The sequence below is a fragment of the Pantherophis guttatus genome, chromosome 6 (assembly GCF_059756535.1).
Source record: "Pantherophis guttatus breed Tessera chromosome 6, ASM5975653v1, whole genome shotgun sequence".
Classification (NCBI taxonomy): domain Eukaryota; kingdom Metazoa; phylum Chordata; class Lepidosauria; order Squamata; family Colubridae; genus Pantherophis; species Pantherophis guttatus.
The window spans coordinates 79032101-79046943 of record NC_142068.1 but is presented as its reverse complement, the minus strand read 5'-3'; the positions used below and the strand labels follow the sequence as shown (position 1 = coordinate 79046943).

Sequence of the window (14843 nt, the reverse complement as noted above, 5' to 3'; positions counted from 1 at the left end):
AAAAGGAGGCATGGGGTAAGTAGAACAGCGCACGGGGATCAGCTGTGGCACGCGATCTTCGGAGCCTTTTTTTTTACTTTTAAAAGCATTTTTTTACATCCTATTCAGGCGAATAGGTGGTAAAAAAATGCTTTTAAAAGGTAAAAAAAGGCTCTGATGATCACACAGCACAGCTGTGATTGTTGGAGCTTTTTTTTTTTACTTTTTAAAAGCACTTTTACTATCGGTTCCAGAGAACCGGTAGTAAAAAAATGCCTAAAAAGTTAAAAAAAAAAAAAAAGCTTCTGAAAATCAACTGCGCAACGCGCGATCTGCGGAACTTTTTTTTTTTTTTTTTTTACTTTTTAAAGCATTTTTCCAGAGAACCGGTAGTAAAAAAAATGCTAAAAAAATAATTTAAAAAAGTTCCGACGATCTCGTGTTGCTCAGCTGATCGTCGGAACTTTTTTTAAAACATTTTTTACTACCGGTTCAGCGAACCAGTAGCCTTTTTTACTACCGGTTCAGGTGAACCGGACCGAACCAGGAGCATTTCACTCCTGTTTTAATCCCTTTTTTGCCAGTTATTTTAATATTTGCTGATGCTTATTAAGTAAACATCAAGCTATACTTTTTTCCAGCTGAACTGAATGGGTGTATGTGTGTGCTTGCTTTGATCTGGATAGGGAGATTAACTGGGTGTATGCCGGATGCCAACTAAATTGGAAATTGCCCGTAGTAATTTTCCAACACTGGAAGAGAATAAAACAAGTTAGCTACTTCTAAAGTAGAAGTTGATGGTTGGGCTGGAGAGCGGGAGAATTTTTAAACACACAATTTAGAATGGTTTTAAAGCAAAGAAGACAGAAATGTCACTAGTCTTTATGGATAGGCAATTCTATGCACGTATTATTTAAATAAAAGTCTTGTGTTATTAGACTGTAATAACCGAGTCTCTATAATATTCTTGAAAACAGCATTCACCTGCAATATAGGGAAATAACTAGTGTGTTTTATAGGTTTGTGGGAAGAAGGACTGAGAACATGAACCTGAAAGTTTCTGAACTCTTAATGATGTTAATGGTGACCGTACAGGTAGTCCTCGACTTATGACCACAATTAGGATCAGAATTTCTGTTATTAAGCAAGGCAGTTATTTAAGTGAATAGTGGCTGATTTTATGACCATTTTGCCCTAGTTGTTAAGTGAACCACTACAGTTGTTAAGTGAACCACATCATCATTAAACAAATCTAGCTTCTAATTTTGCTTGGTGGGATCTGGCTGGGAAGGTTGCAAATGATGATTACATGATCCCTGGGATCCTGCAATCGCTGTAAATCCATGCAGGTTGCCAAGCACCCGAATTTTGATCACATGACCAGCTGGATGCTGCGATGGTCACAAGCATGAAGACTGATTGTATAAGTCACTTTTTCAGTGTTGTCGTAACTTTGAACAGTCTCTAAATGAATGGTTGTAAATCAAGGACTACCTATAGTGGTGGCTATGAATATCTAATCACCTTAATCATCCAACTATATTTGCATTATCTATTATAATGAAGAATCATATACTATTTTGTTGCAAAATCTACTCCAAACAAATTAACCATCACATGTGTGCACCCATATATATATATATATATCAACATCCCGGATCACACGTGCCACCTCCCCATACTGTCCATGCAACATTTGAAGAACCCTTACAGAAAACACATAGCGAGGGATTGTCTCAAAATCCAGGGGGACTGCCACTCTAATCCGAATGTCTGCTTTTCCTTGGATTGAAGTCGGAGAGATGATAAAATGGTTGGAGTTGTTTCCCACCAGGTAAACTTCAAAAACACTATTGAGTCCCTGAAAAAAAAAAGAGGTAAATATGTTAAAGCCACTGAATTTAGATGTATTGTTGGCATGAGTAAGTCACTCTAAATACCTTGAAGGATCTGTTTAATTCAATAGAAAAAATAAATGTAGAAAACAAAATAAAGATGGAATAACAGTTTGGGAAGACACTAAATATTCAAGATGTATGTATGTGTGGGTAGGTTGTACGTTTGGGTAAACTGCAAACTTGGAACACAGTCAGATCAGTTTTTCATGGCCAATTCTCTAATGCTGATAATCAGCTGTTGCAGCCAGTGTTTCAGTACGAATCCATCTTCCTGAACTGCACGGTGAAGAATCAATGTAGAAGTGCAAATAATGCTACTGAAGAATACTGCTAAATATGTATTGTTGAAATTATACAGAATGGAAATGGTCTGATAAAGAAGCACATCTAAGTAACATCTTTCAATGGTGATTTTATAGTCAGTTTAGAATGCATTTATTCTGCTGTTGACCTAAAACATAATTTCTCAAGCTTGGCAACTTTAAGACATGTGGACTTCAATGCCCAGAATTCCTCCGGTAGACTCATTTAGACCCTGATCTAAAGTTATACTATTTCCTACCCAAATATTGCTCCGTTGCTAGAAAAGTAATTATGGTAGTCCATTGAACATTAATAATAAATATTTACCGATATTTATTGACTCCCATTTCCCAAACAAATTTCTGTTATTGATTTAGTAGATGCTCTCCTTTTTCAGCAAAAATGCTCCAGCATGGCTGAATGAAATCTTCTCACTTGAATCAGCTGGTCGTAGTGGAATGGCCATTGTCTATTTTTGACAATCTTGTTATACTTAACACATCAGACAAGTTTTACATGGAGTGTTGGGTCAGTTCAGCTATATATTCTTTCCTGGAACGGTGAAATGTTAGCTTGGAATTTTATTTCAATCAATGTTGAATTTTTGTTTTTTTTTTGGCTTTAATTTATATGACGCCCTTCTCCGGAGACTCAGGGCGGCTTACAATGCGTTATGCAACAGCCTTCATACTTTTGTATATTTATACAAAGTCAGCTTATTGCCCACATAATCTGGGTCCTCATTTCACCTACTTTTGAAAGGATGGAAGGCTGAGTCAACCTTGAGCCTGGTGAGATTTGAACTTGCAGTAATTGCAAGCAGCAGATGTTAATCTGTTAATAACAGTGCTTTAGTCCACTGTACTACAGGCTCTGTTGAATTGAATCAATAGCTAGAATAGTGGTGGGGAAAGTAACCTGGAAGAGATTGGAGAGGATAAATGCTTGAGAATACAGAATATTCTCAGAATTTTCTCACCTGACTTCATAGATGTATTTTTTTATCTTCTTTTTTTATGTGTTTCACCAGGCACAAGGGGTGACTAGTGAAAATTCTCAAGTTTCTGATTTTCTTCTGGGCTTTGGGAGATGGAATTGGGAGCAGAGATTTTCAGTGGCTCTCCTCCTTTCTCCATGGCCCACTCCAGTTGGTGTTGGAGGGGGGAAGAGATCCATCCCTAAGCCCCTGCAGTGTGGAAGGCCTCAGGCCTCGGCCCTTTTACTGATCCTCTTGAATATCTATGTGAAAATGCTGGGAGAAGTAATATGCAAGCACAGGGTATGGTTTCATCGGTATGCAGATGATACCCTGCTGTACATCTCTACCGTTGGCTGAGCAGATGGGGCCATTCATGTGCTAGCCCAGTATCTGGAGACTGAGGATCCAGATCAGAGGTGGTATTCAGCCGGTTCGGATGAACCAGCAGCAGCAACTACACCCACCCGTGTTGTGGTCCGCCAACAGTCTACAGAGCTGGCAGCGGAGTCAGACAGTGAGGAAGCTGGGGAGGAACATGGGCCAGTCCTGGAATCTGGCTGAGATGGGGCTAGGGCCATCTGGGAGTGATGCGCGGACTCCGGAGCCCCCAGAGTCGGACAGCAGAGAGGCAGAGGAACAGGAGGAGCCTGTTTCTAGTGCACGCATGTGCAGAGCTGCCAGAAGGCAAGAGCAGCTAAAGCAAAAGGGACACTCGGGAATAAGGCCAGGAGATGATCAGCCCCTCCCATAAGGCTTAAAAGAGAAACAAAGGCACTTGGGCCTTTTTGCAGGAAAGCAATGTTGCTAACTCTGTTTCCAGATGGCATCTCTTATTTGTTTCTGAACTTCGTGGGGTTTTGCCATGTAAGGACTTTGGCAGGGTGTCAAAGAAGATAAAGGTTGGTGATTATTCCGAAGGACTTCTTCTGAAGGACTTGTTTTGCAACTAATTGGGACTCAGCTGGGAATGAACGTAATTTTCAGCTGTTACAATAAAATAGGTTTATTTGGGACTAATTTGTGTCTTGTAATAAGCCTAGGTGTCAGTAAGCCTAGGTCACAAATACCTGCCCCAGCGTAAAGATGTCCTATTTAGCCACGTTTTCAAGGCTGGGCATATGCGCAGAAGGGGCGTGTGCGCACAAAGTGACTGTGCGCACGTGTGGCAATCCGGTGGTAAGGATATAGGAAGCCCACCGTTGGTCCAGATGGAGAGGAAACATCTCTGACTCTGCCCTAGCAAGATGAAATTGCTTTGGAATCAAAGGTGTCATCTTTGATTCCTTCTCAGAAAAAATGGACAAATAATTTGGAGTTCTCATGGCTGTTGCTCAAGGAGCAAGGAGCAACTTAGCTCTAAAGGGGAGGAGGCCTTGCACATGTCCACTTACACCCTAGTGCAGGGGTGTCAAATTCGATTTCATTGAGGGCTGCATCAGGGTTGTGTTTGAACTTGGGGGGGCAAGGTGTGGCCAGGGGGGGCATGGCCAGCTCGACATCACTTGTTGAGGCTCCATTTTCAACCGCGATGGCCTCCTGCAGCCCTCTGCCAGTGAAAAGAAAGCACACAGCCTTCCCAGGCCTCTGTTTTTGCTGGCAGAGGGTTGTAGGAGGCCATCGCGGTCAAAAATGGAGCCCAAGAGGGCCTTGCGCAGCTTCCTTGAGCTCCGTTTTTGCTAGTGGAGGTACCACGGGCCGGCTGGTCCTTCACTGTTTCCAGGGTGGCCCCATGGGCCAGATCTAAGCACCCTGTGGGCCGGATCTGGCTCCTGGGCCTTGAGTTTGACATCCTTGCCCTAGTGATTTCCCAGATGGATTACTGCAGTGCTATCTACATGGGCTCACCCTTGACAACCATATAACTTCCCCCAATTAATAAATATCACATTTTCTTTCCTCTCAATGGGGTACTTCAACTACACATTACTATGCTGGGCCCTAGTAGTTAGCAGGTACAAATTGTTGAAAAAAGAAAAAAATCAGGGATGGTCAGAGAGGATGGTCTCTCTCCCAGAGAAGGACAGGGATGCAGTTATGGGGAGGGATGTGAAAGGATGTTCTGAGTAAATTTGATAAGAAAGAAAGCCATGTGTGACGTTAGCATAAATAATGTGTTAATTTCTGACTGGTTGTTTTAGTTAATTTTATTTCATATATGCAATATATGGTCTTTTTTATTTGTTTTCCCTCTAGAAAAAATAAATGGAAATACCACTCTTTATGTTAAGAAAACATAACATGTAGCAGGGGGAGAAGAGAATAGGAGGAGGAGATTTTGGCAGGAAGGGAGAGGAGACAGAGGGAGTGTGAGAGGAGGAAGGAGGGGGTTTTTTTGGGGGGGAAAGGAGGCCTGAGAGGATAGGAAAAGAGGCTTAAGGGGGAAATGGAGAAAGAGACCTGGGGAAAGAGAGAGGGAGTGAAGGCAATAGGGAGGATAGCAGAGGTTTCTGTGGGCCAAGCCTGAGGGAAAAGGGGGGACAGAATAGGAGAGGCCTCTGTGGGGCAAGGCTGAGGGAGAGGGGATAGGATAGGGGAGGTTTCTGTGGGGCAAGCCTGAGGGAGAGGGGATAGGGGAGGTTTCTGTGGGGCAAGCCTGAGGGAGAGGGGATAGGATAGGGGAGGTTTCTGTGGGGCAAGCCTGAGGGAGAAAAGGGGATAGGATAGGAGGGCTTCTGTGGGGCAAGCCTGAGGGAGAAAGGGGGGGCAGGATAGGAGAGGCCTCTGTGGGGCAAGCAGAGGAATCCATAAAGGAGCAAAGGCGGTGGAAGGAGAGCTCAGCAGGCAATTCAAGAGAGGGAGAGAGGAGAGAGAGAGAAAGGAAGAAGGAATGACCAGCCATCTCATCACGTGACCTGCTGGCTGGGAAAAGACTGACCACCATAACCCTACATGACCCAGGCCAGTAGTGGTGCCTTAGCAAGGGACTAGTGTGGACCGGTGACCATACCAAAAAGGGCCAGGAGAACCTGGACTCCAGCAGTCCTTTTGGGGGAGCGCTATATAAGGTAATGTAGCAAAATCTTCTCTCATTCACTGCTCTATAGTGAGATGCCAAGAAAGATTCCCGAGGGCTGTAAAGCATTTTCCCCATGAGAGACCCATGCGGATTGTGTACCATTAAAATGTTTTTCTCCTAATGCCAAATGTTATCAATAATAGATAATCAGCATCTGAAACTCAAAGTTAGCATTTACCACCCTTTATATGAAACCATCCATCAGCATAAATTGAGGCAAGGAAAAAGGCAAGAATTCATTTTTTTTGACATGTTGGCATCTCAGTGTTTATTATATTTACCCAGAAGGCCTACTGATTCCAAGATGATAAGACTTTTTTCATTGAATATTATTTTGGCAATGATTGAATAGTGGTTCCAAAGAATTCATTATTTGTTAGTCGCTAGTGGACTAAGCGTTGGATCCTCTGTCAAGGACCTTGGAGTACTCATATCAAATGATCTAAGTGCCAAAGCCCACTATAACAACATTGCCAAAAAGGCATTAAGGCTTGTAAACCTAATCTTGCATAGCTTCTTCTCCGGTAATATTACACTACTAACCAGAGCATACAAAACATTTGCAAGACCAATTCTTGAATACAGCTCATCTATCTGGAACTCGCACTGCATATCGGACATTAATACAATTGAACATGTTCAGAAATATTTTGCAAGATGAGTCCTCCACTCCTCCGCTCGCAACAAAATCCCTTATGCCACCAGAAATTTTGGGCTTAGAAAATTTAGAACTATGCCACCTTTGGTATGACCTAAGCATAGCTCGTGAAATCATCTGCTACGATGTCCTACCTGTCAATGACTACTTCAGCTTCAACCACAACACTACACGAGCAAACAATAGATACAAACTTAAAGTGAACCGCTCCAAACTCGATTGCAGAAAATACGACTTCAGCAACAGAGTGGTCAATGCCTGGAATGCATTACCTGACTCTGTGGTTTCATCCCAAAACCCCCAAAATTTTAACCTTAGACTGGCTACTGTTGACCTCATCTCATTCCTAAGAGGTATGTAAGGGGCGTACACCAGCATGCATCCATGTCCTAATGTTCCCTTTAATTGTATTCATTTTATGTATTCAATTCATGCTTATGTTCATATATATTATCTAATACGTACTCAATAAATAAATAAAATAAAAAAATAAAAATAAATAAAATCCTCACAATCATCTGTGGTTGCTGAATTTACACAACAATTATAATTAGATTCCAGGAACAGGAATCTATACAATTGTTTAAATACAGAATCCCAATTCTTAAAGTTGCATTAAGCATATTCAAGTCATGAGATGGTCTCACTTAAGGGAAACACCTTTTTGGATCTGAATTTGGATCTGAAGCTGTGAAGCAAATTGACGCTTCTATTTTCGAATCCCTTTGCATGTCTTCTGGACATGCAAGATAGCTAGTGAAGAAAAAAACGATATACCGGTAGGAAGTCCTCGACTTAAAATTATAATTGAGTCCAAAATTTATGTTGCTAAATTTGTTAAGTGAGTTTTGCTCCAATTTTATGACTTTGTCATGTTTGTTAAGGGAATTACTGAAGTTGCTAAATTAGCAACACGGTTGTTAAGTGAATCTGGCTTCTCCATTGACTTTGCTTGTCAGGAGGTTGAAAAAGTTGATCACATGACCCCGGAATGTTGCAAAACTGTCATAAATCTGAACCTCTTTTCCAATTAAAACTTTTTTATTAGTTTATCAAAGTATAAAATACAAAGAAAACAAAAACAGGGAAAAGTGGGAAGAGAGGAAGGGAAAAAGAGGGGTTATACTAGTGTAATGGGAGAAAAAAAGAAAAAAGGCACCAATTTCTGTCTCTCTGTGGCACAGTCAAAAGTAACAACATTACAAGTACAACTTTTTGCTTTTAGAAAGCAATAGGTACAGGCCATTTCTAGAACCATAAGAAATTGTTGTTTCAACCGTCATTAATCTGAACCTCTTTTCAAGTATCTGAATGGAAATCACGTGACCATGGGGTTCGCTGCAACGGTCATAAATGTGAAAAATGGTCATAAGTTACTTTTTTCAGTGCTTTGTAACTCCAAACGCTCACTAAATAACCTGCTCTAAGTCAAGGACTACCTGTACTGAAAACAAAAGAACAGCTAAACTAATGATTACATTTGCTGGTATCCTCTAACTCTAGATCTGTGATGGTGAACCTATGGCACACGTGCTAGAGATGGCACACAGCACCCTCTCTAATGACACGCGAGCCGTTGCCCCAGTTTAGCTCTGGCGCGCATGTGCGCGCACCTCTCACCAGCCAGCTGGTCTTTGGGTCTCTGCCATGCATGCATGGGGGTGGGGTGCTGTGGGGGGCGTGTGAGCATGAATTGGGGGCTTGTGAGCATGCAGGGGGGTGGGGCATGTGCAGGGGGTACGTAGATGCATGGGGGGCCTGGGTGCATGCGTGGGGCTGCACACATTGCATTTTGGGGCTTTGGGTGCACATATGTTTTGGGCGCCCTGTCCGGAAAAGGTTAGCCACCACCACTTTAGGTCATAAGCACAATGCTCTTGACAAAGAAACTTCCAAAACGCACTTGAGTTTTCACACAATAAAAAGTTATGCTGGCCCTTGTGATATCTCCTTCCCTTATTCCTTTGGACACACCCTGAAGCAAAGCTATAAGGAACGATTACCACCAAGATAGCTGCCAAAGTGAAATGATCAGGAAGGTCTTGAAGCAGTCAAACGAAGACTTTGTACATTTTGAGGCTGTTTTACACTTTCGAGGATTGCAGTCATTTATCAAACGATTTCCACTCAGTTCAAGCTCCACACAAGTATTTATTTTCAGGGCTGCCTAACTTCAGAAAAGACATTCGGTGTAGACAGCTTCCCTATCCTGATACCTTACAAAAACTTTGGATGAGAATTTCTGTCATTAGCAGCCAACATGCCATGCGCAGATGAGGTCGTGGGAATTGTAGTTCCAAAATTAGATTAAATCTGGGGCTTTCTAAAGGATCAGTTTCTTCATTGTGCCTGAACAGAATACATCAGGACTTTTAGAAACTTACACACCCACCACATATGTAAAATCATTTTTTTTCTTCACAGAATTATAAACCAAATATTCCTAGAGATAATCTAGTTTGTCTCCTAATTCTTCTTGCAGTATTCCTATGAGAAGAGATCGCTGCCCAACTCTTGCTTAAATCTCTAAGGGTTTTTCCCCCCCAAAAAAGCAACTGGACTGTTTTTTCCTTGCGGAGGAAATACCAGGCTCAAGGCTGACTCAGCCTTCCATCCTTTCAAGGTAGGTAAAATGAGAACCCGGTTTGTGGGGGCAATAAGCTGACTTTGTATAAAAAAGAACACCGCTTGGGAGGAGGGGGGGCAAAAGCCCTACTAAGCAGGTATATACAAAGGTATGAAGGCTATTGCTTAACACATTGTAAGCCACCCTGAGTCTCCGGAGAAGGGCGGCATATAAATCGAACCAATAAATAAATAAATAAATAAATTTCACTTCTCATCCAAGAAGCTTCATCAGTTCACTGATGAAGCTTCTTGGATGAGAAGTGAAACATTTTCTTCTCCTTCCTCAAGGAAAAAAAAAAAAGTACAGTTGCCTTTTGAAAAAGCTCCTTTGAGACAAATATGACCTGGATGACTGAGAATTTCAACAGACATCTTGCTTAAATGATTCCTCCAGAGGAAAATGCACCCACTCCTGGAGCAATACTTTTCTCTTAAACATTGATTCTAGTCTGGATTTCCCCCTCTCCCCGATTTTTAGCAAAATCTGCTCCCTGTGTTTTTTACCTAGTGTTGCTTTCTAGAGCACCATAGAATTTTCTGCTGCCTGTTTTGCTGGAAGCCTTTTAAATATTTGAAAACAACTGTGTCATCTGCCACAGATCTCTAGGTAGCAGACAGAGAACTCTTCCAGATGTTCCTCTGAGAGTTATTATACCTCCCACTGTTGCAGATGTTTCAAGTTGTCCATCTCTAAATGCAGTTTGACTGAAGCATCCTAATTTCAAGGAAGAAATGGAGGATGACGTACTATGAAATTTGAGGGTAGACCGATTAGTGGCAGGTTCTTTAATCTTCCTGATGGTTTTAATTCCAAATAATTATTATGAAACTTAAATTTTTTTAAAAAAACCTTTTGGACTGATACCATTAAGTATTTAGCAACCGGCACAAAGCTTGTACTAAATGGTAATAACCAGGCCTTTTATGCAAAGGGAAAGCAGCATCAAGCATTTTTGAAAACTAATTGAGCAAAATACAGTTTTGTTCTCCCCAAATATTGACACTTTGCAATCTCCACACCAAACACTGTATTCCTTGCCACAGCCCAACCCAGTTGAGCACATTACAATAAAGTTGAAAAAACTGCTGGAGCTGAATTTCCAATTTTCCCCCGAATGGAGTCAGTCTTGTTGGAAGGAGGGACCAATTAAATGCACGAAAGGGCACTAATAGCAAAAGCTAGCTGAGCGTGACAGCTGAGAAACGGGTGACATGGCTAGAGAATCCCTCTTTCCATTTCTATCTCCCTCCTCCGCCCTACCAAATCCAACAATAAAGAATGCAGCAGAAGAGAGCTAAAATAATATTGATATTCATATAGTACCAGGGGCAAAGATAATATCTCAGAAACAGATAAAGATGACTAAGTTCTTGATCCAAGGATCTGGCAACTTATGGAAGGCAAAACTGAGAAATATTGCACTGGGTATTTTGAAAAGTAGACTGCTACTACAGGAAATTATGAAAAACCATTGTTCTTCAGGTAGAATGTGTGCTAATGAGAAAAAAAAACCTACAGGAGGAGAAAGGCATCCCACCAGACTCAACTAAATCCAAACGTGAAAGGCCAGCTGTCAAAAATCAAGGGCACCAAGACGTACATTTGCTACCCTTTTCTTTAAAAAAAAAAAATAGGGGAGAATGCCTTGCCTCAGAACCCCCCCCCCAAATATGTATTTTAGCCTCAATTATAATTTCACTTTCCTCAGCAGTTCTGAAACAATGGAATAATTGTTCTTGAATGCAGAAAAGTTAATCATTCGTACGGCGGGATTACATTAGACTGTATTCCCTCATTTGCAATAAATAGCCTTTTTGGAGGACGTGTAATTCAAGCCACAGCATCTGTTCTGCATCTGGGAAGATTGCTAGGATGCTGCTCTAAGCACTGTGTCTATCAAAGGGCAAAACTTCGGAATCCACAGAAAAAGCACAGCCTTTCGAGGATAACCATGTCATGCCTTCTTGTGAGGAGTGACTACGGCATGGATAAGATGTTTGAAAGCGGACTTGTATAAGCCCTGGAACATTTCTTTAAAAAAAAAAAACTTTATTAACACTTAAAATCCAAAAATACAAGTTAAAATACCTCTATAACAAAAATACATCTGTAATAATGATACAATTCAACATTTTTTTGACAGTACTTAATTCTTAACTTTCTTCCTCTATTCCCACATGTTCCTACTTAATTGACATATTTAATCACATTTTATATCTTATTTTGTTCTATACATTCCTTATTTTTCATTTCTATCCATTGATACCAATTATCCCAAATTAAGTAATATCCCGAGTCTTCCTTATTGTTTAATTCTAAAGTAAGTTTGTCCATTTCTGCACATTCAAAAATTTTCCGGATTATTATACAATCTGTTGGAATAGTGGACATTTTCCAAGCTTGCACAAGTACGATTCTAGCTGCTGTAGTTATATGAATAATTAAATATTTTATCCTTTTAGGATAATTTTCTTTAATAATCCCCAGAAGAAACAATTCAGGTTTAAATTCTATTTTATAGTGTGTAATTTCTTTTAGCCATTTTTGTATTTTAATCCAGAATTTTTTAACTTCTGGGCAAAGCCACCATACATGGAAGTAGGTGCCTTGTACTTGATTGCATTTCCAGCAATTAGGTTTTAAGTTGGGGTACATTTTTGCGAGTCTTGTTGGGGCTAAGTGCCACCAATAGAACATTTTATACTGGTTCTCTTTATATGCAATGGATTTTGTTAATGTATAGTTTTTCTCCCATATTTTTTCCCATTCTTCTAACTCAATGTTGTGCCCAATATTTTTTGCCCGTGCTATCATTGGTCCCTTTACAATTTCTTCTTCTAAGTCAAAATTTAATAAATAATTATATATTTTAGATAATAATTTCTCTTCCAGGCCTGTCAATAATTTATCTAATTGTGTAAATTTCGGTTCAGATCCAAATTCCTCTAAATCTTTTCTGTATCTAGATTGCAATTGAACATATGGCCACCAATCTATGGTTATTCCCTGTTCCTTTAATTCTTGGTTAGTTTTTAATCTTCCTCCATTGTCCAAAATTTCATTGTATTTTACCATTTTAGCCCTGGAACATTTCTAATCTTCCCTTTCTTCAGAAGGTTGTGGAAAAGGGTGGTTGGATGACAGGTACAGAGGATGTTGCAGGAAACAGATTATCTGGACTCATTTCAGTTTGGCTTCAGGTCAGGTTATAGTACCAAGAGAAAGTTGGTTGTACTTCCTGATGATAACCTTTGGTGGAATTGGTATGGAGGTGATATTGTTATAATAATAGTGCACAGAATAACAGAGTTGGGAGGGACCTTGTAGATCTTCTAGTCCAGGGGTCAGCAACCTTAAACACTCAAAAAAGTCCTAAACGGAAGCCCCCCGTTCAATTCTGGAGCCGACCAGAAGTCTAGTTCCCCCCACCATAGAGTCTCCTCCTAGCATGGCAACCTTTTTCCTATGCCAACTGGAAGTCTGGTTCCCCCACCATGGAGTCTCCTCCTAGCACGGCGACCTTTTTCCTATGCTGACCGGAAGTCTGGTTCCCCACCACGATGGAGTCTCCTCCTAGCACGGCGACCTTTTTCCTATGCTGACCGGAAGTCTGGTTCCCCCCCACCATAGAGTCTCCTCCTAGCACGATCACCTTTTTCCTCTACCTGTCCTAACCAAAAGCCCTATCAATTGTGGAGCCAACCAGTGACAAGGAGCCGCAGCAGACGGATGAAAGAGCCACATGCGGCTCCAGAGCTGCGGGTTGCTGACCCTTGTTTTAGTCCAACCCTTTGCATAAGGAGGAGACCCTATGACATTTTGGACAAATGGCTGTTCAATCTTTTCTTAAAAACATCCAGTGATGGAGCACACACAACTTCTGAAGGCAACCCGTTCCTCTGGTTAATTGTTCTCACTGTCAGGAGATTTCTCCTTAGTTTTTTCCCCATTCTAGTGTCTTTGATCTCTCAGTAGATTTTGATACTGTCAATCAGTATCTTTCAGATTGATTGTGGGGGTTAGGAGTGGGAGGCAGTGTGTGCAGTGCTTCACCTCCTTCCTCAGTGATCGGTTTCAGTCAGTGTTGACAAGGGGAAAGAGATGTTCATGGTCCTGCAAGTTTGGGGAGCCTCAAGGCTTGTTCTTCTTGGTCCTATTTAGCATCTATGTGAAACCGTTAGGTGAAGCCATCAAGTCTACATCTCAATCCCGAAAGGCATATGTGAAGCTGTCAATGTCACTGCGTTTTTGTATTTACCAGCTGAGCTCATTATTTCTGGACTGTCAGACTTTCCGTAGCTTGCCAACTTTTGTTATCAGTAAGCTAATTACGTGTATCCGCATTCCTTTCTTTTCCACTTCACTCTTTCCTTTCTTCTCTTGCCAAGAAGTCCGACCACAGAGAGGTGGCCGGCACGAACTTTATCAAAAATGTAACTATTAGATTAGTAAAATGCTTTATTTTCTTTATAACAAATAAATGAGTTTTCTTAGAAGATATATCTTCGGGTTTGTTTTCTTAAAGTATGCTGGCAAGGAAAGGTCTCGATCCACCCCTCTTAATCAAGGTGCGATTATCCCAAAGGCAGAATAAGATTAATCAGCGCCCTGACACCTGGTAGCAGAGGATGGTTAAAATTATGGCTTTTTCCTTGCTTGTTACTTTGATAAGACCTCTAGGCTAATTAGACAGATGATTATTTTTTTTGCGACTGAGGAACGCTAATTAATTGTCTGCTAAGATGCTGAAAAAGAAGAAAAAGGGCAAAATGAAACTCAGAGCATTCCCTATTAATGATTTCAACCTCTCCTATGAAGAAGAGGCAGAATGGGATTAATCAGCGTCCTGACAGTCAATGTCTTGATCCAGTGTCTGAAGGCTGTTTGGATCTGAATGGAACAGAACACATTTCAGCTCAATCCTAACAAGACTGGATTGTTGTAGCTATTTGGGCCCCCTAAGTAAGAGATGTTGATGGGGCCACACTTTCACTTTCCCAGTCAAGACTGATGCACAATTTGGGGATAATTCTGGACTCACAACTACTGCTTGTAGAGCATGTGGCAGCTGTGGGCAGGAGGGCCTTTGCAAAGATATATTACTATTGTGTGACAATTGAGCCCTTTCCTCAGTTGGGAGACCTTTCAGACCAACACTTGTGTCTTGATCACCTCATGTTTGGATTACTGCAATCTGCTCTATATGGGTCTGCCCTTGAAGATCACCTGGAAGCTACAACTGATTTAAAATGCGATGATGTGAGCAGCATCAGATGCCAGCATCAATGCTCATGACTACACAAGCTGCATTGGCTGCCATTTGGCTTTCAAGTGCAATTCAAGATGCTGGTTATTAGCTATAAAGCCATGTAAGGCATGGT

The 14843-nt window shown here is 41.2% G+C and overlaps 1 protein-coding gene across 1 annotated transcript in view; it reads right to left on the bottom strand.

The window, feature by feature from the left end:
• Positions 1-14843, bottom strand: part of CDH23 (cadherin related 23) — a 635835-nt gene that overhangs the window by 296155 nt on the left and 324837 nt on the right. The window contains exon 12 of the mRNA XM_087872188.1: positions 1691-1840. Within this exon, the coding sequence (XP_087728314.1) occupies positions 1691-1840 (150 nt within the window). The remainder of the gene's footprint in view (positions 1-1690; positions 1841-14843) is intronic.